Source organism: Delphinapterus leucas, chromosome 15 (assembly GCF_059928025.1).
Source record: "Delphinapterus leucas isolate spDelLeu-1000000601 "Yukka" chromosome 15, BTC_Dleu_Yukka2, whole genome shotgun sequence".
NCBI classification, from domain to species: Eukaryota; Metazoa; Chordata; class Mammalia; order Artiodactyla; family Monodontidae; genus Delphinapterus; species Delphinapterus leucas.
Genome location: NC_143143.1, coordinates 74,933,586 through 74,958,370, shown reverse-complemented (window position 1 = coordinate 74,958,370; position 24,785 = coordinate 74,933,586). Strand labels below are relative to the sequence as shown.

The following is a 24,785-nucleotide window of genomic DNA, read 5'->3' as shown; positions in this document are numbered from 1 at the left end:
AAGCAGTGCTTCTGCTAGTATGCTAAGACCCTCCCTGCGAGAACCACTTGCTAGTTTGCTTAAGGGAATACAATTAGACTCTGGTCTTTAATCCTTGTGGAGGGAATACACTGCACTGATCTTTTCAGCCACTGCAGATCTCTTTTGGAAACAGAACATAAATGAATGAATAATAATTAAAAATCCTAATACTAAAGATTTTATCGGTGATACTTAAATCTTTTGAAACACCTTTATTTTTCTATTTATCTTTCTATTTATTTGTTGGCTGCGTTGGGTTTTTGTTGCTGTGCGCGGGCTTTCTCTAGTTGCGGTGAGTGGGGGCTGCTCTTCGTTGCGGTGCGCGGGCTTCTCGTTGCAGTGGCTTCTCGTGTTGTAAAGCATGGGCTCTAGGTGCACAGGCTTCAGTGGTTGTGGCACGTGGGCTTCAGTAGTTGTGGCTCACGGGCTGTAGAGCGCAGGCTCCGTAGTTGTGGCACATGGGCTTAGTTGCCGCACGGCATGTGGGATCTTCCCGGACCAGGGCTGGAACCCGTGTCCCCTGCATTGTCAGGTGGATTCTTAACCACTGCGCCACCGGGGAAGTCTCATGAGTTATGTACTTTTATTAATCCTTTTGTATTATGTTATTAGTATTCCTCTTTGTAGCTATCAGGAAAGGAGATTCAGAGACGTCAGGTCACTTGCCCAAGGTCACATAGCACGTCCACAGAGCTGAGATTTGAACCTCTCTTTTGGCTTCTGATCCATGCTTTAATCCACTTCTCCCTACATGTAGAGTCTTTCCCACTCTGTTGCATTAAAAATAGTGTTGGCAGGTCCTGGCGCTGGAGCTGAGGTTAACTCATGTATGTTGACTAGCTGAGCTGGTATAGAGTTTTAACCCATTGAATCCTCACTCTGAGGATCCCCATTTGGCAGATGAGGAAACCAAGGCAAGAACCCACCAGCGTGTCCAAGCACTTGTGAAGTCCCTGGGACGTCGCGAGTCGAACCCCATCGCCATCAACAGCTTTCTTGAGGTTTCTTGCACATCTGAGGGGAGCTGGTCATTTGAATGCCTGTCACACGTTTATGGTAACAGGACAGCCCAATAATACAGAGCCCTTTCAGCAAAGGGGCAGGATCTAAAAGGTCTTTGGGAGGCCCCAGTTGGCCCATCTGAACACTTTGTTTTGTTAAATGGTTTGGTTTCTGTTCTCTCTTCCCCCACCTGCTCAGGGGAGCAGGAAGTTGGGAGTTTTAAGGTATTTTTAAGACTCGGGCATAGGTACGACTCTATCCTCCTATAAAAGTTTGAAACCCAGTAAGGAGGGAGGTAATTTACCAACAGCGCCCTCACTCCATCTGTTGTGGAGTTTGGCTTCGTTCAGCATTGCAGGGCCTTTGAAATGAGAAGCCTACGAGCTCCCAAGGGGTGGAGCTGGCCCCTGGCAGGTGCAGTGGCTGGGTGAACCGGCCCCTGTGTCTCCCACAAATGGATGACATGCCATTTGTAAGCTTGGCTCTGGTCTCTGCATCTGGACCGAGGCGGGGGCTGGTTTAATCGCTGTTTGTTTTGAGATTTACACCCATGAATGGGCCAAACCAATTTCAGTGGCAGCTTAGCCGATTTGTCTTAGAGCTTTGTGTTTAATAGAATGACTGGGACAGCCTTCTTCCTTCGTGGCTTTAACATCGGGTTAAAGCCCTTTGCTTGAAATACATAGCCAGCCCTTCCTGCTCCAACCCCCTCTGTGGTGCTCTGGCGGCCTGGTTGAAATCAAATAGAATTTCTGTACTCTCCTCCCTGCCCCACACCTACAAGCTTTATGTTTCTTTCTTTGTAAATCTGTCTTTTAATGAGTAACTTACTTTTTCAGCTTCACCAGCCTCCACCAAGACGGGACAAGCGGGGAGTTTATCCGGCAGCCCGAAACCTTTCTCTCCTCAAGTATCAACACCAATCACGACGAAAACGGACAAGACGTCCACCACGGGAAGCATCCTGAATCTTAACCTGGGTCAGTTGGAATTTTGGGAAGCCTCTTTCCGTAGCAGCTATGAGTATTTCTGCAAGTTGTAATGTCCTCTTTTGTGTGTGGTTCTTTTTTTTTTTTAAAAAAAAAAGATTGGTATTTTTATTTTTATTTTTTTTGGCCGCACGGCTTGTGGGATCCTAGTTCCCTGACCGGGGATCGAACCTGTGTCCTCTGCGTTGGAAGTGTGGAGTCTTAACCACTGAACCTCCAGGGAAGTCCCTGTGTGTGGTTCTTGAACCCTGAACTCTTTTCTGTGTACAGAATTTTGAAAAGGTACAGTGGTTGGAGATGAAGAGAGATCAATACAAGGAACTAGCAAGGGATTTCCCAGAGCTTGTTGACATGCAAGGCTGTTTTATCTTGAAATACCTTAGGCCAGTGTTTACAACCTTACTTGCCCTGGACCACAGAAACCCAGTTTTTATATTTGTAAATATATATATTTAAAGTTATATATATATGTATATATATATAAGCACACACACACAGAGTATATATTGTTTTATGGTTCAGTATTTACTTTTCTTATGTATAGTGTGTTCTGACATATTGTTTTAATTCTTTTCTTCTGTTTTTTTTTTTTCTTCTGTTTTTTTTTAATGCTAGTCTTCATCCTTGATGTAGTAGTTTTTTGTTTTTTTTTTTTAAACTCATTGAGTTTCAGTTGGTTCTTTTGAAAGCATTACCTTAGGCCAAAGTCTTTAACAAAAATTAGCACCAGAAATGCTAAACACCCAACTAGGAAGCTATTTTATTAAGTCATTCAGTCATGAGCCCTGATTTTTATTGAGCATCTATTATGTGCTGTGCACTGTTTTAGACCTGGGGCGGACAGTGGTGAGTGAGGGCCCTGCTCTCTTACACAGCTTGGTTCTAGAGAGGGAGAAATAATAAGCTAAAAAAAATAAGAGAGGTCATGTCATCATGGAAGGTAAAAGGTATTCATATGACAAGGAGAGAGCTGGGCAGGATGGGGGTGGGAGGAGCAAGAGGCAGTGGTTAGGGAAGGCCTCTGAGGAGGTGATACCTGGCCAAGGATTTGCAGGACAAGAAAACCCAGCCATGTCGGTGTTAAGAGAAAGAACATTCTAGAAGGAACAGGAAATTCAAGGCCTTAGGGTCAGGATGAACTTGGTGTGTTATAGGAATGGCAAGGAAGCCTGGGTGACGTGTCCTAGTGGGTGAAGGGGAGATGAGGCCAGAGAACACAGGGACCTCATGAACCTTGGTGTGGGACCATTTGATCAGAGGAGGGATGTGAACTGACTGGGCATTTTGGAAGGACCTCTCAGGGTGTTGTGTTGCGAAGAGCCCGTGTCAGCCATTCTTAACCAGGGGCAGTTCCCCCGACGCCCCAGAGGACACTTAGCAGTGTCCAGAGACATTTTCGGTTGTTAAAACAGGGGTGGGCTCTTGCCACTAGCATCTAGTACAGGCCCCCCCAGCAGAGATTTACTGGGTTGCACCTGTGTTGACAGATTTGGTTATGGCAGGAGAAATGGGAGCCAAGAGTTCAGCTTTCGATTCTGTAAGTTTGAGATGCCTGCTAAATTCCTAGGTGGAGAGGTCATGAAGGCAATTGGAGGCTGAGCCAGGCCAGGTCAGGGCAGGAGGTGTAATTCTGGGAATCTTGATTTATACGTGGGATTGGGTTCAAGCAGTAGTTCTCGTAACTCAGCGGAGGCAGAGAGTGGGGGTGCTGCTGGCATTCATTTAGTGGTTGTAGACCAAGGATGCTGCTAAACTTTCTGCAACGCGTGGGACAGAGCCCACCACGACAGAGAATTATCCAGCCGCAGTGGCAATAGTGCTGAGGTTGAGAGACCCTGGTCCAGAGCATAAAGAAGGAGTGAGGGGCCTGGGCCGCTTGCACATGTAGACCTCAGGAAAAGTGAGCAGAGGAGGCTGAGAAAGCGCAGGGGAACGAGGAGAAAGCAACACTCAGGGAGTGTGGCCTACTCCGGAGGCCTTGAGTATACCGGGTTTCAGGAAGGGAGGGGCGGCCACCCGTGTGGAGTGATGCTCCAGCCTGAATCCACAGCCTCTGGTGGTCACAGCCCTCTGGGTTCATCTTGTCCTGAGATGCCATTTTCAGATGGAGAAACAGAGCACTGGAGAGGCGACCCCAGGATCTGGGATTACAGAGCCAGAGGTGGCCGGGCTGGAGGGAGCCTGTGTTTCCATGGAGGCTGGTGCCTCATTTACCCAGGTCACCAGGTCATGCAGCCCGGAAGTGACGGGACAGTCCGGGTGGTGGCTCAGGTTGGCTGGTGGGAGTTCTTCACTTGAACCAACAGGGACCCATCCGTTCCCCCGGGGAACACTCATCGTTCTCAGCAGTGTGGTTTGCTTTCTCACACCCTCCTCCCACCTCTGCACCCCCGAAAAGAAAGCTGTACAGAGACGTTCTCACAGTCATGCTTCCTCTCTGCCAGTCATGTGTGGCAGGAGTAGCTCCTTCTGTAAACCGGGCTGTCCTTGGGCATCTGTGTGATGCTATGGGTTTTTCCACTTGGCTTGACCCACGCGTGGGAGTGAAAGGTTTTTCTCGTGGGGTGTTATTGGCGGTGGGCACGGCAGAGTACAAGGCTCTCCTGTGCAGAAGCTCCCCGCCAGCTCTTTCCATTCCTGGGACCAATGCCTCGTTTTGTCAGCGGAAACAAATGCATAGGGAATGTGGCGTTTTATGGGTAGGAATTTCAGTTACCCAGTGGCAAGAGGATCAGATAGGGATTGGTGAAAAGTGCCATGGATGGGTAGAAAAATAAGAAAGTGGAGGGAAATGCTGAATAATTCTCATGGGACTTGATGTCTGGCATCCATGTAACTACTTTGAACAGACAGAAATGAGACAGAGTGCTAGGGATCATAATGACATCATTATATCTAACAAAGCAGTGTTTCATTAAAAAAATAACTGGAAAAGGCAAAAATTACTGAGATGGAAAAAAGATCAGTGCTTGCTGGGAGTTGGGGAGGGTTTGACTACACATCACAAAGGGATTCTTTGGTAGATGGAATTGTTCTGCATTCTGTTTGTGCTGGTGGCTACTCGCATCTATGTAGGTGTTAAAAGTCATATATTCTCCAAAAGGTGAATTTTACTCTCTGTAAGTTAAAAGTATTAAAAAAATACAGTGACCTTCAAGGTAAGGTAATAACCCCATTGCACAGAGAAGCAAAGTTACCTACCCAGGATGAACACGTGGTTTGTGGTTGAGTTTGGCCTTTAGACTCGGGCTTGTCTGTGTGTATCTCGGACTTTTAACTGAGATACGAGAACTGAAATGCTGCAGGACAAGGGCGTGTTTTGATTTTCATGGGCCCTTGCCACTGTGCCTCTTTGTGCCGCTGGGTTAGTCTGCCCAGCTGTAGGGGTCAGCAGTCAGGTGAAGGTTTGGATGGACGGTCGCATGAAGGACAAAGTGCCTTTCTAAAGGAAGCAGCTCCCGCATGTTGAACCTGTGCTGTTCAACTCTGAATTTTCAAGAAAAAACAGAAATTCAGATTTTTTACGTGAACTCTTCTAGTTTTTAAAAGTTGACCGTCAGTTTCATTAAAAGCCTCTATTTGGGGGCTTCCCTGGTGGCACAGTGGTTGGGGGTCCGCCTGCTGATGTAGGGGACACGGGTTCGTGCCCCGGTCTGGGAGGATCCCACATGCCACGGAGCGGCTGGGCCCGTGAGCCATGGCCGCTGAGCCTGCGTGTCTGGAGCCTGTGCTCCGCAACGGGAGAGGCCGCAACAGTGAGAGGCCCGCGTTCTGCCAAAAAAAAAAAAAAAAAAAACCAAAACAAAAAACTACCTCTATTTGGAATTCCCTGGTGGTCCAGTGGTTAGGACTCGGTGCTTTCACTGCTGAGGGTGCGGGTTCGATCCCTGATAGGGGAACTAAGATCCCGCAAGGTGCGGGATCAAAAATAAAAAGTAAAAATAAAAATCTCTATTTAGGCCAAAGAAACAAGTACAACCAAAAATACAACCACCAGCCCATGGGCTTTACTCTTACGATTTACTTTGCTGCATGGCGGAGGGGAAGACCCTGCACGCCAACACACCGGGCCTCATTTGCTGTCTTGGGCCCCTTCTCTCTGCTCTAAAATAAGGAGCCAGGCTAGGTTCCGGCCCCCTTCTGTGCCTCTACGGCAGTTATAAAATAAGTCCCGAATAAGAATGAGTTTATGGCACAGGGGGAGAGGGGACCGGAGTGGTTCTCTCCTGTGTGCTTTCTCTGGGAATCCTCTCTCCTCTTCTCTCGCACACGGTGTTTGCTTTTGGCTCAACAAACGCAGCAGTTGAGTCGCCCTGTTAGTGACAGAAATGTGCCTTGATGCTCTGTCAGAGATGCCAACGGTGGAACGTTGTCAGACCTGAAGGCTTTCGGCTTGTTTATTCTTCCACTGTTGCTGTTGTCAGGCCTGCTTTCTTTTCTCTGCAGAAAGATGTCTAATGAAAAGCCAGTCTACCTGTAACCTCTGATCACCTGTCCCTGTGACCCCCTTATTCACCCCCAAAAAAGGGTGACCATTGTTGGGTCTTTTTTTTGTTTTGTCATCCTCTGTCCCTGTTGGCTCTTTTTTAGTCTCCTTGGGGAGCTCTTCTAGACATCAGCCTGGGTGATTTGGTCCCCATTTGGCAATGTCTAGACACCTGTTTATTATCCCAACTGGGATATGGGTGCTACTGGCATCTAGTGGGTGAAGGCCAGGGTTGCTCTCAAACATCCTACAGTGCCCAGGACAGCTCCCGGCCCTTACCCTGACCTCCCCACCCCCCAAAAGAAAGACTTATCCAGCCCCAAATGTCAGCGTTGAGAAGCCCCAAGAACACATATATTTGTATCTCTGTATTCCCTTTCCTTTTTTTCTCCCACACACCAATGCTAATGTCCTTTACTGATTATTTTCCTTTTCCTTAAACAGATGGGCTTTCCATATCACCACATAGAGAGCTCTGCCCCTGTGTTATTTTAGCAGCTGTATTTTTTTCCGTTTAAAGGTAAACTGTAACTTATTTATCCAGGCACCTTATTTATTGAGTAGTTTTCCATTTTTTTGCTGTTGGAAATAGCTGCAGTGAAGACCCTTGTGCCCACGTGGGAGTGAATCCACAGGATACATTCCTAGAAGTGGAACCTGACGGTCAGAGGCCATGTGCTGTTGACGTTTGGAGAGAGGCTGCTAGATTGCCCTCTGAAGGGTGGTTCTGATTCATGCTCCCTCCAGCAATGGAAGATCGTGCCTCTTTTCTCTAGTGCGGGTATTTTTTTTTTTTTATCCCCGGTTTCCATTTATAGCCTCAGCTGTCTTCATATCAGCTGAAAAGTTCAAAATGTTGGCAGCAAGGGTGGATTCCGCAGATATTCCCGATATAGAAGGGCAGAGGTGGAAGGAGTCCTGATAAGCTGCTAGGAGCTAAATGAGAAAGAGAAGCTCTTCTTTTCTCCTTGCGGAGGAGAGTCGAGTTCACACACAGCTGAAAGTTGGAGAAAGATAATTACATTTGGCTAAACTCCTAAAAGTCCGCTCCCAGGGACCTGATTATTAGCCCCCTCCCAGGCTTTCGGTGGTTTCTTCTTAGAATAAACGTTACGGTGGCTCATTGACCCGAGAAACCTTATTTTGTGAAATGAAATGCTTTACCTTCTTTTCATTCCTCTTGATTGTGAATATTCAGGCTTTAGGCTAAAGTTAAGAGATTGCATTTACTGTAGACCCACACCGGTATACATGCGTGTGCACACACACACTGGATTATTCTGGTGATGTGTAGATGTATTTTTATGATCCCCGAGGTTTAGGTACACAAGGGTTAAGGCAAATCGTGAGGCATTTCCTTTACTCACAGACAAGATTGGTCCAGTACAGGGGCTCACAGCCTTACCTGCCAATTAGAATACCTGGGGAACTTTTAAAGGGCCAATGCTCAGGCCTACTAACCCCTCGCCAGTGAATTCAGTCTCTGGGGGTGGGGCTGAGGCATCAGGATTTTTTTTTTTAAAGCTCTGGGCTGGGAGGGGAGCGATCTCAGTGTGCAACTAAGGTTAGCAGTCACTGGACTAGTACAGGGGCTGGCAAAATTTCCAGCCTGTGAACCAAGTCTGGCCCCCGACTTGTTTTTGTAAATAAAGTTTTATTGGAGCACAGCCACATCCATTTATTTAGCACATCATTTTATGGTTGCTTTTGCAGCAGAGCCTATACACCTGCAAAGCCTAATTTAATTTACTCTCCGGCCCTTTATGGAAAAAGTTGGCTGACCCCTGCCTGGTAGTCAGTTGTGCGTTTCGGTAACTGCTGTGTGGAATCTGTTAACCACATGAGGACAGGGTGTCCTCCTGTCACGTGGGCAGCACTGCCATCTCCTGCTACCCCCCTTCATGGGAAGTATTTTTGTGAGATACTTCTTTTCCAACCTTATGCTTGAAAAGGCTGCCTTTTCCCTCCAGAATGCAGTGTGCTTCCTCATTTCTGAGAGCAGAAATGACGAGACGGGCCTCCTGTCTTTCCCCTTCTACTGTCACGTTTGCAGCTCAGGTGTTGAAGTCCGTAAGTCCTGATCATACTGCTGTTTAATGGGATCTTCCCTTTTTTCTTTCTATGTTCCCCAGTCCTTCTCCTCTTCCTCCTTTTTCTGCTGTTTTATCCGTTTCACTCTCTCTGTTCTCTTTGTAAGGTGCTTCTCCAGTAAAATTGAATATTCTTCCCGTCCGAAATAGTTGTGCATTCAACCGTTCCCCCCCCCCGCAAGCATCTTCAATCCTGGCCTTGATAAGTTCTCTGAAGAGTCCCCGATCAGCACATGCGCACACACCAGACAAACACATGCATGCACATGCGCACACATGGGTATGTTTTTTAAGAGCCATTTCTTTAATGACAAGGATGGTGTCCCTGTTTGCTTTGAAAGCTCACTTTTGGTCTCCCTGGTGACGAACCGCAAGTGTGTTTTGGGGACAGGGCCCTTTCTCATCTTACCTCATTATGGTGATGAATGAAATGGGAGCGATTTGTGGCTCCACTCACCTATGAGTGAGTTGGGTGGGGCTTTGGGGAGACCTCTGATCCCCTTAAAGGAATGAATCTCCAGCGTGCGTTGTGAGAGCATGCGTCCCTTCCTGGGTGTAGGGCAGGGTGTGAGGGTCAGGTAGGGTGGGGAGAGTGCAGGCTTTGGAGGGCCTTTGCAGTCCAGCTCTCAGTCTGCATCTCAGTCTCTGTAACAGCCTGATGGTTTGGGGTGGAGGGTAGCAGGGGTGTGGAGAGAAGTTAGGGAGTGAGCTCACAGCTGGTAGAACCAGCTCACAGGTGTTTTATCTTTGTCCTTGATGGATGCCACATCCTTTCGGACCTGCTTTCTCGGATTGGCCAGGGTAGGTTGGACACCCGCATTCTCTGCTTGAGGGTCTGTTGGAGGGGATGCCAGGGCGAAAGACAGTCCCTCATTGCTTTCTGAGCCTTTGCAGTCACCGCCATTTGGTCCCCTTTTTTATGTTTTGGGGGCCACTAGAGGAGGCAGCAGAGGAGGTGGGGAAGGAATTCAAGAAGTGCAAGCTCACGGACCCTTTGGAACCTGGGCCAGTTTGGTCGTGCAAAGAACCCATAGCAGAAGTAGGGGAAGTAGGACCTCTGGGCCTGAGTCATTAGGCAGAGACCTTTGCCTGGGGTTAGAGTGAAGCAAGAAGACACAGGTTCATATCCAAGGCTAATCTGTTCCCCATTCCTCAGATAGATGCTGTGAGCCAAAGGGAGGTACATCACACTGGCTGGAGGGTCTGCCTATCTTGTGTGTTCTCTTTCTTTCTAATTTGAGCTCCAGACTAAGTCGACTAAGAATGAAGATTGAAGTCTCCATGGTAAACAAGGAGCTGGTTCTCTCTCTTATCAATGTGTTCTCTGCGAGAGGCTTGGCGCCTCTCTCGGATACAAGCCCTCTCTGATCTGGGCCTGGAATTCAAAGCAAACTGGCCAGACTCAGTGTCACTTTATCCGCTGCTGTTGAGATTGAACGTATTACTGTAACCTTTGGCTTTGGACGATCCATAATGATGCTGAGTGTCACAGACAACCAGCCTTCTGGCTGGGATTGTGCATTTTCAACGTGGAAAGCAGCCCAGGCGATGGTTCAGTAGAGACCTGCCAAATGTTCTCTCAGGCTCTTATCTCCAAGTCAGCCCAGGCCGTCGGGCAGATGAATGACAAAAACGTCTTAGGTTTTTTTCCCTCCCGGGCTCCTAAGTGTGTTTTTGAGGAGGAAGCTAAGTGATGAGCATTGTCCGCTCTTCCCTCCAGTGCCTGGTCTTACGAGGGTGTGATGGTGTCTTCCAGATCGAAGCAAGGCGGAGATGGATCTGAAGGAGCTGAGTGAGTCGGTCCAGCAGCAGTCGGCCCCTGTGCCTCTCATCTCTCCCAAGCGGCAGATTCGCAGCAGATTCCAGCTAAATCTTGATAAGACGATAGAGAGTTGCAAAGCACAATTAGGTATGTCTCTCGGTTTGCTTACCTCATCACCATCATTACTCTTTTTAGGGATGCCACCCGGATGAGATTAAAGCCCCATCCTGGCTGCCTTTTTAGCAGCTGGTTTAACCTTGAGTTGTTTGTTCAACAAAAATAGATTTCTACTCATGGCAGAATATTTCAGATTTGCTAGTTAATTGTTCAGAAGGGCTTTTTGAATTCCTCAGAGTGTATGCTTTGTGGCGGCCTGCCAACTCGAGGTGCAGGTTGTAAGGAAGTTTGGAAGCAGAAAGAGCCTCCTGAGCTTGCCTTTGTGCTTCCTCTCTGCTCACGTCAGTGTCTCCACTTCAGGGTCAAGTGTATCCCACAAATGTCCAACACAAACCCTCCCCCTCAAGGCTAGGCCGCTTCCCCCTCGGCACATCCATCCTGCTTCTGTATCTGTCGCCTCCCTTCCTCTTCCCTGTGCTGCTGCTTTCTTACACTGCCTACCTGAGTCCTGTCCCAAAGGCTGAGCTCGGGCATCACCTCCTCCAGGAAGTCTCCCCTGACTGCCCTCCCCATCTGCCCTCCTTTGCTACTTTATGTCTCTGAAACATCAGTGGTTCCTTTGTGTGGTGGTATCCCTCCCAAACTAGACTGGAAGCTCCTTGAGGGCAGGGAGGTTGCCTTATAAGGATTTGCCTTCTCCAAGGTCTTATACACATAGTAATGCTCTGGAATATTTGTTGAATAGGTAAATAAAGCCAAGAAGGTATTTATAAAGAAGTAGGGGCCAGCCGGGTCTCAGGAGAGAAAGCCAGTCCAAGGTGAGGTTTACATGTCAGTGGTTTCTCTGGACCTTTGGGTGAGAAAAGAGTTATAGTTGGGAGTCATCCAGGCTGTCAGAGGAAAGCATTCCTTGCTGGGTTGCTTGTTTGGATGAAATTTTGTAGGCCATTTAGACACCCCTCTTGGGTCCTTCCATGCAGCTGGTCTAACTCCTTGGTTTATTATTGTTAATAAGAATTTTAATATTTCCATTTACCGAGGGCTTCCTATGCCACAGGCACTGTGCATAGGTTGTCCTGGGAGGTCGATACTATTATCAACACCATTTTCAGGTGAAGAAACTGAGGCTCAGAGAGGTAGTTCATTCGTTCAGGGTCACACAGCTAATAAAAGCTGAGGAGCAGGATTTGAATTCATATCCTTTGGGTTCCAGTACCCAAGCTTTTCCTATCACATGTGTGGTCATGCTTGTCCTGGCATCCGACCATTAGTTAACAGTCGCCTAAGCCCTAGGATCCAGAAATTAAACCAGATCTGGGTTTTTGTATTTTGATTCTTTCAGTTTTGACTGAGCCCTGGAGGAAGTGGGTATAATTCACTCATGATCCTGCGGGGCTGTTCATGGCTCTTACCCTTTTAAGAGTTTCCCTTCCGTGTGTCTGGGTCAGGATAGTGACCCCACTCACGATAACCATTGCTCTAGAATGAGGGAAACACAGAGTTGATGGGGATTTCCTCTTTTAAAAATTTTAGCATGTAGTAGTATTTACCTACAGACGGATGACACCCATTACCGAGAGCAGGAAACATAAATGGGTTAAATGGAACTGTTGTTAGAATATACTTTTGCCCATTTTTGTCTGTATATGTATGAAACTCCTGCTGTTTTATCTTTTTCCCTTTTGATAGAGACATGGAAATGGATGACTTTCCTCTTGACTCCATTGCATGTAGAAGAACAATGCAAACACAGTGATAGTTGACTCTGCCTCAGTTCAGGGAGCAAGATGGGGACCGGGCAGCTGGGTCACCTGTAGGCAGTGCTCCCCCACCTGAAGGGGCCAGTGGCTCTCAGCCCCAGCGAGCCTTGCAGGCCTGTGACCCAGAGAGGCCAGATCTTCTGCTGTTTCAGCACAAGCCCGCCATCTTGATTTCTGTGAAATTTCCTGATTTGTGAATTGGCCAGCAAGTTCTAAGTTTAAAAAAAAAAAAAAGCCAACAAATAACAAAATACTCAAAAGCATTGGGTCAAACCATTGCTTCCTAAATAACACGTCTGCTTGCCAGATGTGGCTCATGGGCTATGAGTTTGCAACCTCCGCTTTAAGGCTTTGGTTTATTTCTTTGAGTCCTGGACACAAAGGGTAAAGGACTTTAACGCTTCGGGAATTTGTGGGAAGAGTGTTGGTGGCGAGTCAGGAGTCCAGGGTTCTGGCCTCGCTTCTCTGTCTTGGTTTTCTTTGTGTCCTAGAACAAGTGATTTCTCTGGGTCTCTATTTTCTAATCTGTAAAATGGATCTGTTTTAACAGCACAGGTCTGGCATTCCTTCTCTTCCATCCCTCCCATTGTCAGTATCCCAGTGAGTTATCCATAATGCAAAGATTGAGCTCTGGATAACTTCGAAATTCATGTTGTTTGGTCCCATGTCATCTTTGAATGTCAATAACTAAAACCCTTTGCAGACAAGTTCCATTTGTCGGCTGTCGTCAGCTGCAGCTTGAGCGCACTGCTAACCCCACCAGGCCAGTGTGATGCGATTTGAAATGTTTTTTTTTTTTTTATTCCAGCGTTGGGCGTGGAAAATGGTTGTGATTTTTTGGTCCTGCTCTTTATTTTGTGAGTACGCCACATGCTGGGTTTTCTTTTTGAATTTAGGCATAAATGAAATCTCAGAAGATGTTTATACGGCTGTAGAACACAGCGATTCTGAGGATTCCGAGAAGTCAGATAGTAGCGGTAGTGACTCTATCAGTGATGAGGAGCAGAGGTCCAAGAATGAGCCGGAAGATGCCGAAGACAAAGAGGATGCTCAGATGGACAAAGAGCCATCTGCTGTCAAAAAAAAGCCCAAACTGGCAAACCCCATGGAGACAAAAGAGGAGCTGAAAGTCAGCACGTCGCCAGCCAGCGAGAAAGCAGACCCAGGCTTGGCCAAGGAGAAGACTAGCCCTCAGCCTGACAAGGACTTTTCAGACAAAGCAAAACCCTTGCCTCATCCCACAAAGGATAAGCTGAAGGGAAAAGATGAGACGGATTCCCCAACAGTGCATTTGGGCCTGGACTCCGATTCAGAGAGCGAACTTGTCATAGATTTAGGAGAAGACCATTCTGGGCGGGAGGGTCGAAAAAATAAGAAGGAACCCAAAGAACCGTCTCCCAAGCAGGAGGGTAAGTGATTGTACCCGTTTCTGGTTTCTTGATTTGGTTTTAGAATGCCACCTTGCAATTTGTGTTATCTCAAGTCAGGTGACCCTCTCACATCACAAAGGGTGGCGTAGCAAAGCTCCAGGTAACCTAGCTAGTTACTGAGCTGGACCAGGACTTAAACTAAGCCTGCCCACCTTTCACCTGCTCAGCACCCGATGTGGCTGATTTTGAGCACAGAAAAATAAGTCTCTTAGAAAGTAGTTGCTTCTAGCTGTTAGGTCATTTTTAGCCTCAGCAGCTTCTTTTCCAGTAGGCTCACTCATTTCCCTAAAGTGTTTGTCAACATTTAGACATTTGACAAGGCTGAAATTGTTAGAAGTGTTCAGTTGGAAGATCTTGATAAGTTTAGCCTCCCTTACCTCCCCTCACGTTGCCCAGGCATCTCAAAGTGCTTTTTCTTACCAGAATACAAGACCATTTGGGTAGGTGGCACCAGAACGCTGAGTTCTTGAGCCACTAGAAATCAGAGGGGCGTTGTATGATGCCTGCCTGAGTTGGTGTTCCGCCATATTTGCGATTAACAGACATGGGCCCAGGGTTTCTCAGCCTTGGCACTGTTGACATTTTGTGCTGGATAATTCTTTGTCCTGTGCACTGGAGGATGTTTGGCAGCATCCCTGGCCTCTTCTTACTGGATGCTGGTAGCACTTGCCCAGTGGTGGCCATCAAAAATGTCTTGACATGGCCGGATGTCTCCTCGGGGGCAGAATCTCCCCCAGTTGAGAACCCCACTGCCTGAGCTCAGCAGTTCTCTCTTTGCCGCTGAACCAGTAGTGGCTGCCCTCAAACCTGCTGCAGCCCAGGCATGTCGGCAAACCCTCCAGCAGGAACGTGGGAATGATTTGAAGGATGTCCCTCCCATTGAAGAAGCAGTCAGCACATTTTTCAACTGGTTTGGCTAGTGGGTGGTGAGGGGATTCCAACAGGCCTGAGAAAGATAATGAAGAATTAATTAAGGGCCAGGAGAAACATGGCCTAAGGACAAATTAGAGGTTGTAGCCATAAAACCTCATGGACTTCGGGAGTTACTTAAGGGGGTATTCAGGTTTAATTTTTGACTATGCTTAACTTCTGACAGGAGCTAACTTCTGAGTTCTGTATATCCCCTGGGGATTTCTTAGGCTGGCTTGCTTAAAGCAAGAGGGGGATGGGCTTTGAGAATCTTTCCTCTGTGTTTGTATCAACGTGACCTGTTCCGGAACCTCAATTCCTGCAGTTCATCAAAAGAGGATGGAATGTCTCTCAATGGTACAAGGGAGGAAGAGAGAGAGGCAGTTGGGTGGGACAGGAAGGATGGCCCACCACACCATCCTTTAGAATTATGAATGGCATCTGAAAAATCCGATTCTTTTGTGGATTGGGGTTTGAGGGACCACCTCAGGTGTTACAGAAAACAGTAGGAGTAGCATTTATTCCACGAGGTTTGTGGGAATATTGGGGCACAGATGGCAGTGTTCCTGTGAATGATACATTTATGCTATTCCTCTCTTTCTGGAGTAGATCTTTTTTTTTTCTTCTTTTTTTGCGGTATGCGGGCCTCTCACTGTTGTGGCCTCTCCCGTTGCGGAGCGCAGGCTCAGCGGCCATGGCTCACAGGCCCAGCCGCTCTGCGGCATGTGGGATCTTCCCGGACCAGGGCACGAACCCGCGTCCCCTGCACCGGCAGGCGGACTCTCAACCACTGCGCCACCAGGGAAGCCCTGGAGTAGATCTTTTGATTGGTTGTGGTTTTTTGCCCCTTCCAGAAAGAATTTGTGACAGATTGATAAGAAACGAAATGAAAATCAAGAAATCAGTGTAAAAGATGAAGGTAGAATAGTGAGAGTTCCGGGGAAAATTTGTATACAAAAATACATACTGTTCCAGCCTTCAGAGTTAGCAAAGTTGGGCTTCCATTTTGACTCTGAGCTCCCTAGCAGTCAAAGCAAAAAGGGAAACATATGAGTCCCTTAAAAGATCTCATGTTTTCCTCCAAAATAAAAAGCATTCCAATTGATTAAATGAAAGTGAGCTCTTCCTCCCACTGGTATCTGCAGGAAGTTTCTCCAGGAGTCCCCGAGTGTGTGGTGGACTTTTAAGCTGAAGACGTCTCTGAAACATAATTCAGAGCGGCTTCGCAGGGGTTGGGGCAAGACTGCCTAGTCTGAAATCCAGAGCCCCCCTGATGGTGGTTTGGGTCTTGAAGAATCAGCTTCGTGTCAGACTCTGCAGTTGAGCATCTTTTCAGTGATGTACTTTCACTTATGAGTTTATTAAGTGAAGGGCGTTTTGGAGAGTGCTTGGTGACCTCCAACTGACCTTCAGTTAGGAATGCGGCTTCTGCACAGAATATGAATCCTTAGATAGCAAAATGGCTTTTCTAGCTAGTGCTCTCCGAACAGAGGCCAAAGGAGCTCCCTTAACAACCTTTACTACGCTTACCCTGTAACATCAGTCATTTCCATCCTTCTCTTAAAAGTCGTTTTTTTAAGGTACAAGATCGTGACCAAAGTCTGGAATAAGTAGGTTAGTTTGATGGGGCCGCTTTTGGAGTGTTGGCCTTTAAGAAATTCACCCTTTTTGAGGCTACAGGTGATTATACACTCCCAATTTCTAGGACAAATGGAATTTTCCATGACCTTTACCCCACCTCCATAAACCATCAGAATCCTCTAGAAATTAAAATGTTTTAGTGTCTAAATGAATCCCCCCCCCCCCCCAAGAGTGCTTCGAGCCTGGAAACTTTTCAGATTGCACACTCCTGTTTTTTTATTTGGGAAAGAGCTCCAGCCGTGACTCATGCAGACTGGTTACCCATCTGCAAAGCCAGCTGTTCGCTTTTGCAAGACAGGAGAGAGAAAAGGACCTTTTTGCGGTTGCCCTTTGCCCAAGGAGGGACTAGGCTAGTTAATCAACCAGGACAATATATTTTTTGGTCACATGGCAGAAAAGGGAGGCATTAAAGTTGCTTCTGCAGGTTAGAAGCCCTGCCTGGGGGGACCCTCCCAGTGTAGGGCTTTTAGAAGGGCCAAGTTCAAAGCCACCTCTGCCCCGGGAAGGGGCAGGGGCTATATCCAGTATCTGGCAGGTCATCTTGGGGAAGGATGGGGGCTCCTCACTGCAGGTAGAGCTCTTCTCCCAGCCCACCCTGTGTTCCTGCCCATGAACTTGGCTGGACTCTTCCCCAGAGGAGCAGGAGAGCCAGCCAGGTGTGATAACCACCAAGAAGACACCCCCCACCCCGCCCCCCGAGTCAGAAAAGTCAGCCTGTCTTTTCCTCTCACACTCCTTGGTTTCCCCAAACCCACAGTTTACTGAAAATCCCCCCTAGAATAATCAAGCCCATGCCTTTCCTGGGTGATAGAAATCTAAAAAAGACAGGTGTAATCCTTATTAAAGAGTTTGATGTCGAGGCACATTGTCAAGATCAAGGGTGCTGATTTGCACCCGTGTTTTGTGTGTGAACCCCAGGGAATCCTCTCTGGGGGCAGGTTCACCTCTCCAGTGCCAGGGGCTGCTGCAGTGATTACTGACCACACACCCCTTTTACAGATGAGCACTCACGAGGTCACACCCCCTTCTATGCTGCTCAGTGCTTTTGGCTCTAACCTGCCTTCTTGCCACCCCTCCTCACTGCCTGCCCTCACTTACCAAAATGCTGTCTATTCCTGAGCATGTCTTGGCTAAAGCTGTTCCCCTCCAAGTTCTCCCTGCTGCCTGTTGAAATCCTACGCTCCACCCCCATAGCCCAGCTCCTCCCAGGAGACATACTCTGAAAGGCAGCTTTTTTCAAACTTGAGTCACTCGCATTCATTATTTTTGCCATTCCTAAGTCCTGCCTGTATAATTACGGACTTAATATTTTTATCTGAAACAACAGCTCTTTAAAAAAAAAAAACAACTCAATTTTAGACTTAAACTTGACCACCACACAGTAGGTAAGACAGTAGAGTGTGCTCTGCGTAAAAGACGCAGCAGGAATAACTACAGTCAAAACAAAAGCAAGGCATCTAAATTCTAGATAAATACCATTGTGCTGAGGAAGGTTCTGTCCTTGGGGTGGAATTCCCTTTAGTGTTAGGTGTCAAGGCTCCCAGGACCACACCGAGACTGTTCTGAAGGGAATCAGAAGAGATTAAAGAAGATACTCTTCTTTCTGGGTCACTTATTGTTATTCAGTGCTTTGGCCTATGGGAAGCCGTATGGTTCTTTGGGGTGCATGCTTTCTAGGTTCCCTGGCCAAAGAAAGCGTTTCTCTTAATCTCTGGATTGACTTTGGCTGGGTCTTTCTCAGAGTGCTTGCCCAACTTTAACCTTGTAAAACAAGATGCTTGCAGTGATTCTGTTCATCCACTGCGTCGTCTACTAGTAGGTGAGCAACTTGAGGGCAGGGGCTGGGTCAGGTTGGCCTCAGTCCCCCAGACGCCTTGACATACGTCTCAGATGTGAGCAAGTGCACGGAACACAAGGGGGCTGATGTTTTAAGATACAGCATGCTGCCGAAGTGGCCTGAGCGTATTGTGTAAGTGCCCATTCCCTGGGGGTCTTTGGCGTGCTAGCCTCTGATGGTCACCCAGAACTTGGTGGTGTAGAGACCCTGCAGGCCAGCCTGAGTCAAATCCACTTTTTGTTTGTTTGTTTTTTCACGCATTGGCTTTAGTCGTAGGTAAAGCTCCACCATCCACGACGGCGGGCAGCCAGTCTCCCCCCGAAACGCCGGTCCTCACCCGCTCTTCTGCCCAAACTCCCACGGCTGGTGTCACGGCCACCACCAGCACCACATCCACGGTCACGGCCCCGGCCGCCGCTGCCACAGGAAGCCCAGTGAAAAAGCAGAGGCCGCTTTTACCGAAGGAGACGGCCCCGGCCGTGCAGCGGGTCGTGTGGAACTCCTCAAGTAAGTTTCAAACGTCCTCCCAAAAGTGGCACATGCAGAAGATGCAACGCCAGCAACAGCAGCAAAACCAGCAGCAAAACCAGCAGCCTCAGTCTTCCCAGGGGACGAGATATCAGACCAGACAGGCCGTGAAAGGTACCGAGCCTCCCCTTCTGCTCTCCGTGGCGCCCGGTCCCTTTTTGGCCACATGGACAGGAGAAAAATAATCGTTTTATTTTTTCAGTTCCCCTTGGTTTCCTGGTTACTGTATCCTGGAGGCCTCACACATTCCATTTGGCATTATTTTTAAAAATTGTTTTCCAACTTGCTTTGTACTTTTCTTTTTTCTTTTTTTTTCTCATTTTATAAATACATGCATATGTTCTTCTTAGAAAGGGGTGAAATAGACACATAGACACAAAAATTTGTTGTCTTGATTGATTTGCCATTTCATTCTCCACCCTTTCTCAGAGGTCACTGTTAACCGTAAGATCTTTTTTATGCATGTATGCATATATATTTATGTATATATGTGACTTCATAAAGATATTACTTTTTTTTCTTTTTTCTTTTTTAAAACATAAAAATGGTACCATACTTGCTTTTTTCCGTGCCCCCCCTCCCCCATCAGCATGTTTTGGAGGTCTGTCCGTGTCAGTACATACAGCTCTACCTTATTCTTTTGGATTGCTGCATAGTATTCCACAGTTTATTCAAAGTATTCCCCTACTGATGGACATATAGGTTGCTTCCAGTTTTTTTCCTGTTGTAAGTAGTGCTGCAATGAATACCTTTGTTTAAGTTTCCTTGTGCACATCCATGAACCCCTGGACATTGTTTTGGAAAGAGTACAGTGTGAGAAGTTGGTAGCAAAGGTTACCTTAATAACTAGTGATTAGCCTCACACACAAGAAGAGCCAGCATCAAGAACCAGTTGCTGAAGTGCGGAATCATAGCTCCCGGCAGGAGGTTCCATCTGGAGCTGATGGAAAGCTGAACCGTCTGATGGGTACCAGTTGGCCCAGCTCTTGTGAGCACTGATGTAGAATCTTGTTCCCCTGGGAAACCTGCATCGAGATCCTTGAAGGTTGGGCTCCTTGATTGAAACTCCCACATGCTGAGTGCACCCCTGTGAGTAGGACTATTAAGAGAGTCGCAGCAGGACGTGGGGTTGAAGAGTAGCCAGTTCTTGAATTGGCTGCCGCTGAAACCCTTCAAAGATCGAGGGGAGGGCAGACTGAAAGATTGGACTCGCAGCATTGAAGTACAGCTGGATTGATCTCGCTGTTTGAAGGGTCGTTGGGACAGAACCGAGTCTAGGATATTTCATGTTGGGGTGACCAGTTCCGGTCTTCTGAATTCATCCCCCTTAAGCATAGTGAGCCTTCCCCAGGGGAATTTAGGTGCTGGCAAGAAGGAGCTCATTGATGGTGTGATTCTTAAATCCCAGGTTATCTTGTCAGAGATAAGCAAAGCTGGCCACTAGTTAAAGTAGTAAAGACAGATTTTAATCAGCTCTATACTATTGCAATAGGGCAAAAAGTCCAGTGTGAACTGAACATGTACACAGGGGACTGGGCGTTTTAAAGGGAGAATTCGGGAATAGGGAGGGGGGTGGGCGGAGGCTCTGAAGAGTCAGAAAGTGAAAATTTACATAAAGTGGGAAGGGGGTGTTGGTCCATTTGAAACATCTGGGTTTGCTAACTGGTACCTATTGAAGGTAGGCTCCGACCCTCCCACAGAGACTGGGAGATGGGCCCCATCATTAGGTGTTGGCTGGAATATACAGTCAGTTCATTCGGCAGCCTTGTGTTTTCTCAGTCAGGGACCTTAAGGGGGCAAGGGTCATCCTAGGGATGCAGGCTTGAGCTGTTAGAAACTATATTCGTCTTTATAGACCAAGGTGGAAGCCTCGTTGAGAAAGAGCTCAGAGGAGCCTGGCTAGGGTTTGGCCAAGGAGAGAGTCTTTGTGACTTGAAAGTAGATAAACTCGCAGGGTGTTTTGTCAGAGGCTCTGCTCCCCACCACAGTTTTCTACTGGGATGGCCTTCCCGTGGCAGTGGGATGACCAGGACCCTTTGCTTTCCTAGCTGTCCAGCAGAAGGAGATCACGCAGAGCCCGTCCACCTCCACCATCACCCTGGTGACTAGCACCCAGTCGTCGCCCCTGGTCACCAGCTCAGGGTCCACGAGCACCCTCGCCTCTTCAGTAAGCGCAGACCTGCCCATCGCCACCGCCTCAGCAGATGTTGCCGCGGACATCGCCAAGTACACTAGCAAAGTGAGTGCCGGTGGGATGTGGGAGGATTGGCTTCCCAACAGGAACCACTTGGGTCATGACCTTGCAGGTTTTAGAGGGTGCTTGGGAGGGAAGACCCTGCTTTTACTGAGGATCTCTAAGACCAGACTCTTCCATTTGGGGCTGATGTGGGGTGTAAACAGAGAAATATAGAAAGGACTGACCCTTCCTCTGAGAGGGCTTAAGATTCTAAGAGGAAAATGACATAGAATCGAAATTACCCTTCGGCATTCAAGTCACTCATTAGGAACAGATTTTCCTTAAGCCGCTGAAGCAGGTGACTGTCCTTCAGTTCACAACCGACCAAGGGGTTAGTTTGCATTTAGAAGCCGTGTGGGACAAAAGTGACAGAGGCTTAAACACGAGACTTGCAAGGTTCCATGCCTGCACTTAGATCTTTCCAGCAACCAAGGTGGACCGGGGAGTGATGGATTCCCTCCCGGACTCATGCACACTTTTGGCATATTCCTTGTCGAGCAGTGTGGTGAGCAGACTCGCCTGCCGTCTGTTCACTCATGGGCACCCTCTCGGTGCAGGCTCTTTCTTCTTCTCTCTCTCTCTCTCTCTTTTAAAGTTTATTTTATTGAGGTATACTTGATTTACAATGCTGTGTTAATTTCTGCTCTATAGCAAAGTGGTTCAGTTATACATATACATACCTTCTTTTCCATATTCTTTTCCATTACGGTTTATCACAGGATATTGAATATAGTTCCCTGTGCTGTACAGTAAGACCTTGTTGTTTATTCTATATATTTATAATAGTTTGCATCTGCTAATCCCAAACTCCAGTCCATTCCTTCCCTGCTCCCTCTCTCTTAATTTGCCAAGTGCTTTTATGCTTACCGTTGAATTCAGGCGAATAAGAAGCCTGTAGCTCTCGGACTTCCCTGGCAGTCCAGTGGTTAAGACTCTGCGCTTCCACTGCAGGCTGCGTGGGTTCGATCCCTCGTTGGGAAGCTAAGATCCCTCATACTGCTCCGTGCAGCCAAAAAGTAGGGGGAAGAAAAAAAAGGCTTCAGTTCTCCTTGCTGTCAAATGAGAGTCCTCTGGAGTGATGTGCAGGTTCATGTCCGTAGACCACCTGGTAGTAAGAATAACCACCAGAAAGGCAGCTCCCTGGGAACGGGGTTTTATCTGTTCTGCTCATTGCTGGGGCTTAGAACAGTGTCTGGCACACAGCAGATGACTGATATATGGTCGTCAAATGAAAGCATGTTGCCGCCTAACTAATTCTCATTATCGGGCTTCTTAGCATCATTAACTCTTTTTTTAAAAAATTATTATTAGTTATCTATTTTATACATATTAGTGTATACATGTCAATCCCAGTCTCCCAGTTCATCACCCCCTCCACCCCCCGCTTTCCCCCCTTGGTGTCCATACGTTTGTTCTCTACATCTGTGTCTCAATTTCTGCCCTGCAAACTAGTTCATCTGTACCATTTTTCTAGGTTCCACATATATGCGTTAATATACGATATTTGTTTTTCTCTTTCTGACTGACTTCACTCTCTATGACAGTCTGTAGATCCATCATATCTCTACAAATGACACTATTTAGTTCCTTTTTATGGCTGAGTAATATTCCTTTGTACTACATCTTCTTTTTCCATTCATCTGTTGATGGGCATTTAGGTTGCTTTCATGACCTAGCTATTGTAAATAGTGCTGCCATGAACATTGAGGTGCATGTGTCTTTTTGAACTGTGGTTTTCTCTGGGTATATGCCCAGTAATGGGATTGCTGGGTCATATGGTAATTCTATTTTTATTTTTTTAAGGACCCTCCATACTGTTTTCCATAGTGGCTGTATCAATTTACATTCCCGCCAACAGTGCAAGAGGGTTCCCTTTTCTCCACACCCTCCCTCTACAGCATTAGTTGTTTGTAGATTTTCTGGTTATGCCCTTTCTAACTGGTGTGAGGTGATACCTCATTGTAGTTTTGATTTGCATTTCTCTAATAATTAGTGATGTTGAGCAGCTTTTCATGTGCTTCCTGGCCATCTGTATGTCTTCTTTGGAGAAATGTCTATTTAGGTCTTCTGCCCATTTTTGGATTGGGTTGTTTGTTTTTTTAATATTGAGCTGCATGAGCTGTTTATATATTTGGGAGATTAATCCTTTGTCCGTTGATTCGTTTGCAAATATTTTCTCCCATTCTGAGGGTTGTCTTTTTGTCTTGTTTGTAGTTTCCTTTGCTGTGCAAAAGCTTTTAGGTTTCATTAGGTCCCATTTGTTTATTTTTGTTTTAGTTTCCATTACTCTAGGAGGTGGATCAAAAAAGATCTTGCTGTGATTTATGTCAAAGAGTGTTCTTCCTATGTTTTCCTCTAAAAGCTTTATAGTGTCCAGTCTTACATTTAGGTCTCTAATCCATTTTGAATTTATTTTTGTGTATGGTGTTAGGGAGTGTTCTAATTTCATTCTTTTACATGTAGCTGTCCAGTTTTCCCAGCACCACTTATTGAAGAGACTCTCTTTTCTCCATTGTATATCCTTGCCTCCTTTGTCATAGATTAGTTGATCATAGGTGTGTGGGTTTATCTCTGGGCTTTCTGTCCTGTTGCATTGATCTATATTTCTGTTTTTGTACCAGTACCATAATGTCTTGATAACTGTAGCTTTGTAGTATAGTCTGAAGGTCAGGGAGTCTGATTCCCCCAGTTCCGTTTTTTTCCCTCAAGGCCGCTTTGGCTATTCGGGGTCTTCTGTGTCTCCATACAAATTTTAAGATTTTTTGTTTTACTTCTGTAAAAAATGCCATTGGTAATTTGATAGGGATTGCATTGAATCTGTAGATTGCTTTGGGTAGTATAGTCATTTTCACAATATTGATTCTTCCAATCCAAGAACATGGTATATCTCTCCATCTGTTTGTATCATCTTTAATTTCTTTCATCAGTGTCTTATAGTGTTCTGCATACAGTGTCTTATAGTGTTCTGCATACAGGTCTATAGTGTTCTGCATACACATATAGTGTTCTGCATACAGGTCTGAATAAACCTACTCCCTAGGTAGGTTTATTCCTAGGTATTTTATTCTTTTTGTTGCAGTGGTAAATGGGAGTGTTACCTTAATTTCTCATACAGGTTTTTCATCATTAGTGTATAGGAAAGCAAGAGATATCTGTGCTTGAATTTTGTGTCCTGCAACTTTACCAAATTCATTGATTAGCTCTAGTAGTTTTCTGGTGGCATCTTTAGGATTCTGTATGTATAGCATCATGTCATCTGCAAACAGTGACAGTTTTACTTCTTCTTTTCCAGTTTGCATTCCTTTTATTTCTTTTTCTTCTCTGATTGCCGTGGCTAGGACTTCCAAAACTATGTTGAATAATAGTGGTGAGAGTGGACATTGTTGTCTTTTTCCTGATCTTAGAGGAAATGCTTTCAGTTTTTCACCATTGAGAATGATGTTTGCTGTGGGTTTGCCGTATATGGCCTTTATTATGTTGAAGTAGTTTCCCTCTATGCCCACTTTCTGGAGAGTTTTTATCATAAATGGGTGTTGAATTTTGTCCAAAGCTTTCCTCCATCTATTGAGATGATCATATGGTTTTTATTCTCCAGTTTGTTAATATGGTGTATCACATTGATTGATTTGCGTATATAGAAGAATCCTTGCATCCCTGGGTTAAATCCCACTTGATCATGGTGTATGATCCTTTTAATGTGGTGTTGGATTCTGTTTGCTAGTATTTTGTTGAGGATTTTTGCATCTATATTCATTAGTGATATTGGTCTGTAATTTTCTCTTTTTGTAGTATCTTTTTCTGGTTTTGGCATCAGGGTGACGGTGGCCTCATAGATTGAGTTTGGGAGTGTTCCTTCCTCTGCAATATTTTGGAAGAGTTTGAGAAGGATGGGTGTTAGCTCTTCTTTAAATGTTTGATAGAATTCACCTGTGAAGCTATCTGGGCCTGGACTTTTGTTTGTTGGAAGATTTTTAATT

The 24,785-nt window shown here is 46.4% G+C and overlaps 1 protein-coding gene across 19 annotated transcripts in view; it reads left to right on the top strand.

The window, feature by feature from the left end:
* ZMYND8 (zinc finger MYND-type containing 8) overlaps positions 1 to 24,785 on the top strand; it is a 126,413-nt gene that overhangs the window by 78,877 nt on the left and 22,751 nt on the right. For 14 of the 19 annotated variants that reach the window (XM_089897008.1, XM_030762897.2, XM_089897005.1 and 11 more), the window contains 5 exons: positions 1,863 to 2,003; positions 10,345 to 10,497; positions 13,124 to 13,636; positions 18,315 to 18,686; positions 20,621 to 20,811. In XM_089897008.1, coding sequence (XP_089753134.1) covers positions 1,863 to 2,003; positions 10,345 to 10,497; positions 13,124 to 13,636; positions 18,315 to 18,686; positions 20,621 to 20,811 — 1,370 coding nt within the window. The remainder of the gene's footprint in view (positions 1 to 1,862; positions 2,004 to 10,344; positions 10,498 to 13,123; positions 13,637 to 18,314; positions 18,687 to 20,620; positions 20,812 to 24,785) is intronic. The other 5 variants (XM_030762901.2, XM_030762902.2, XM_030762899.2 and 2 more) reach the window with 1 other exon arrangement.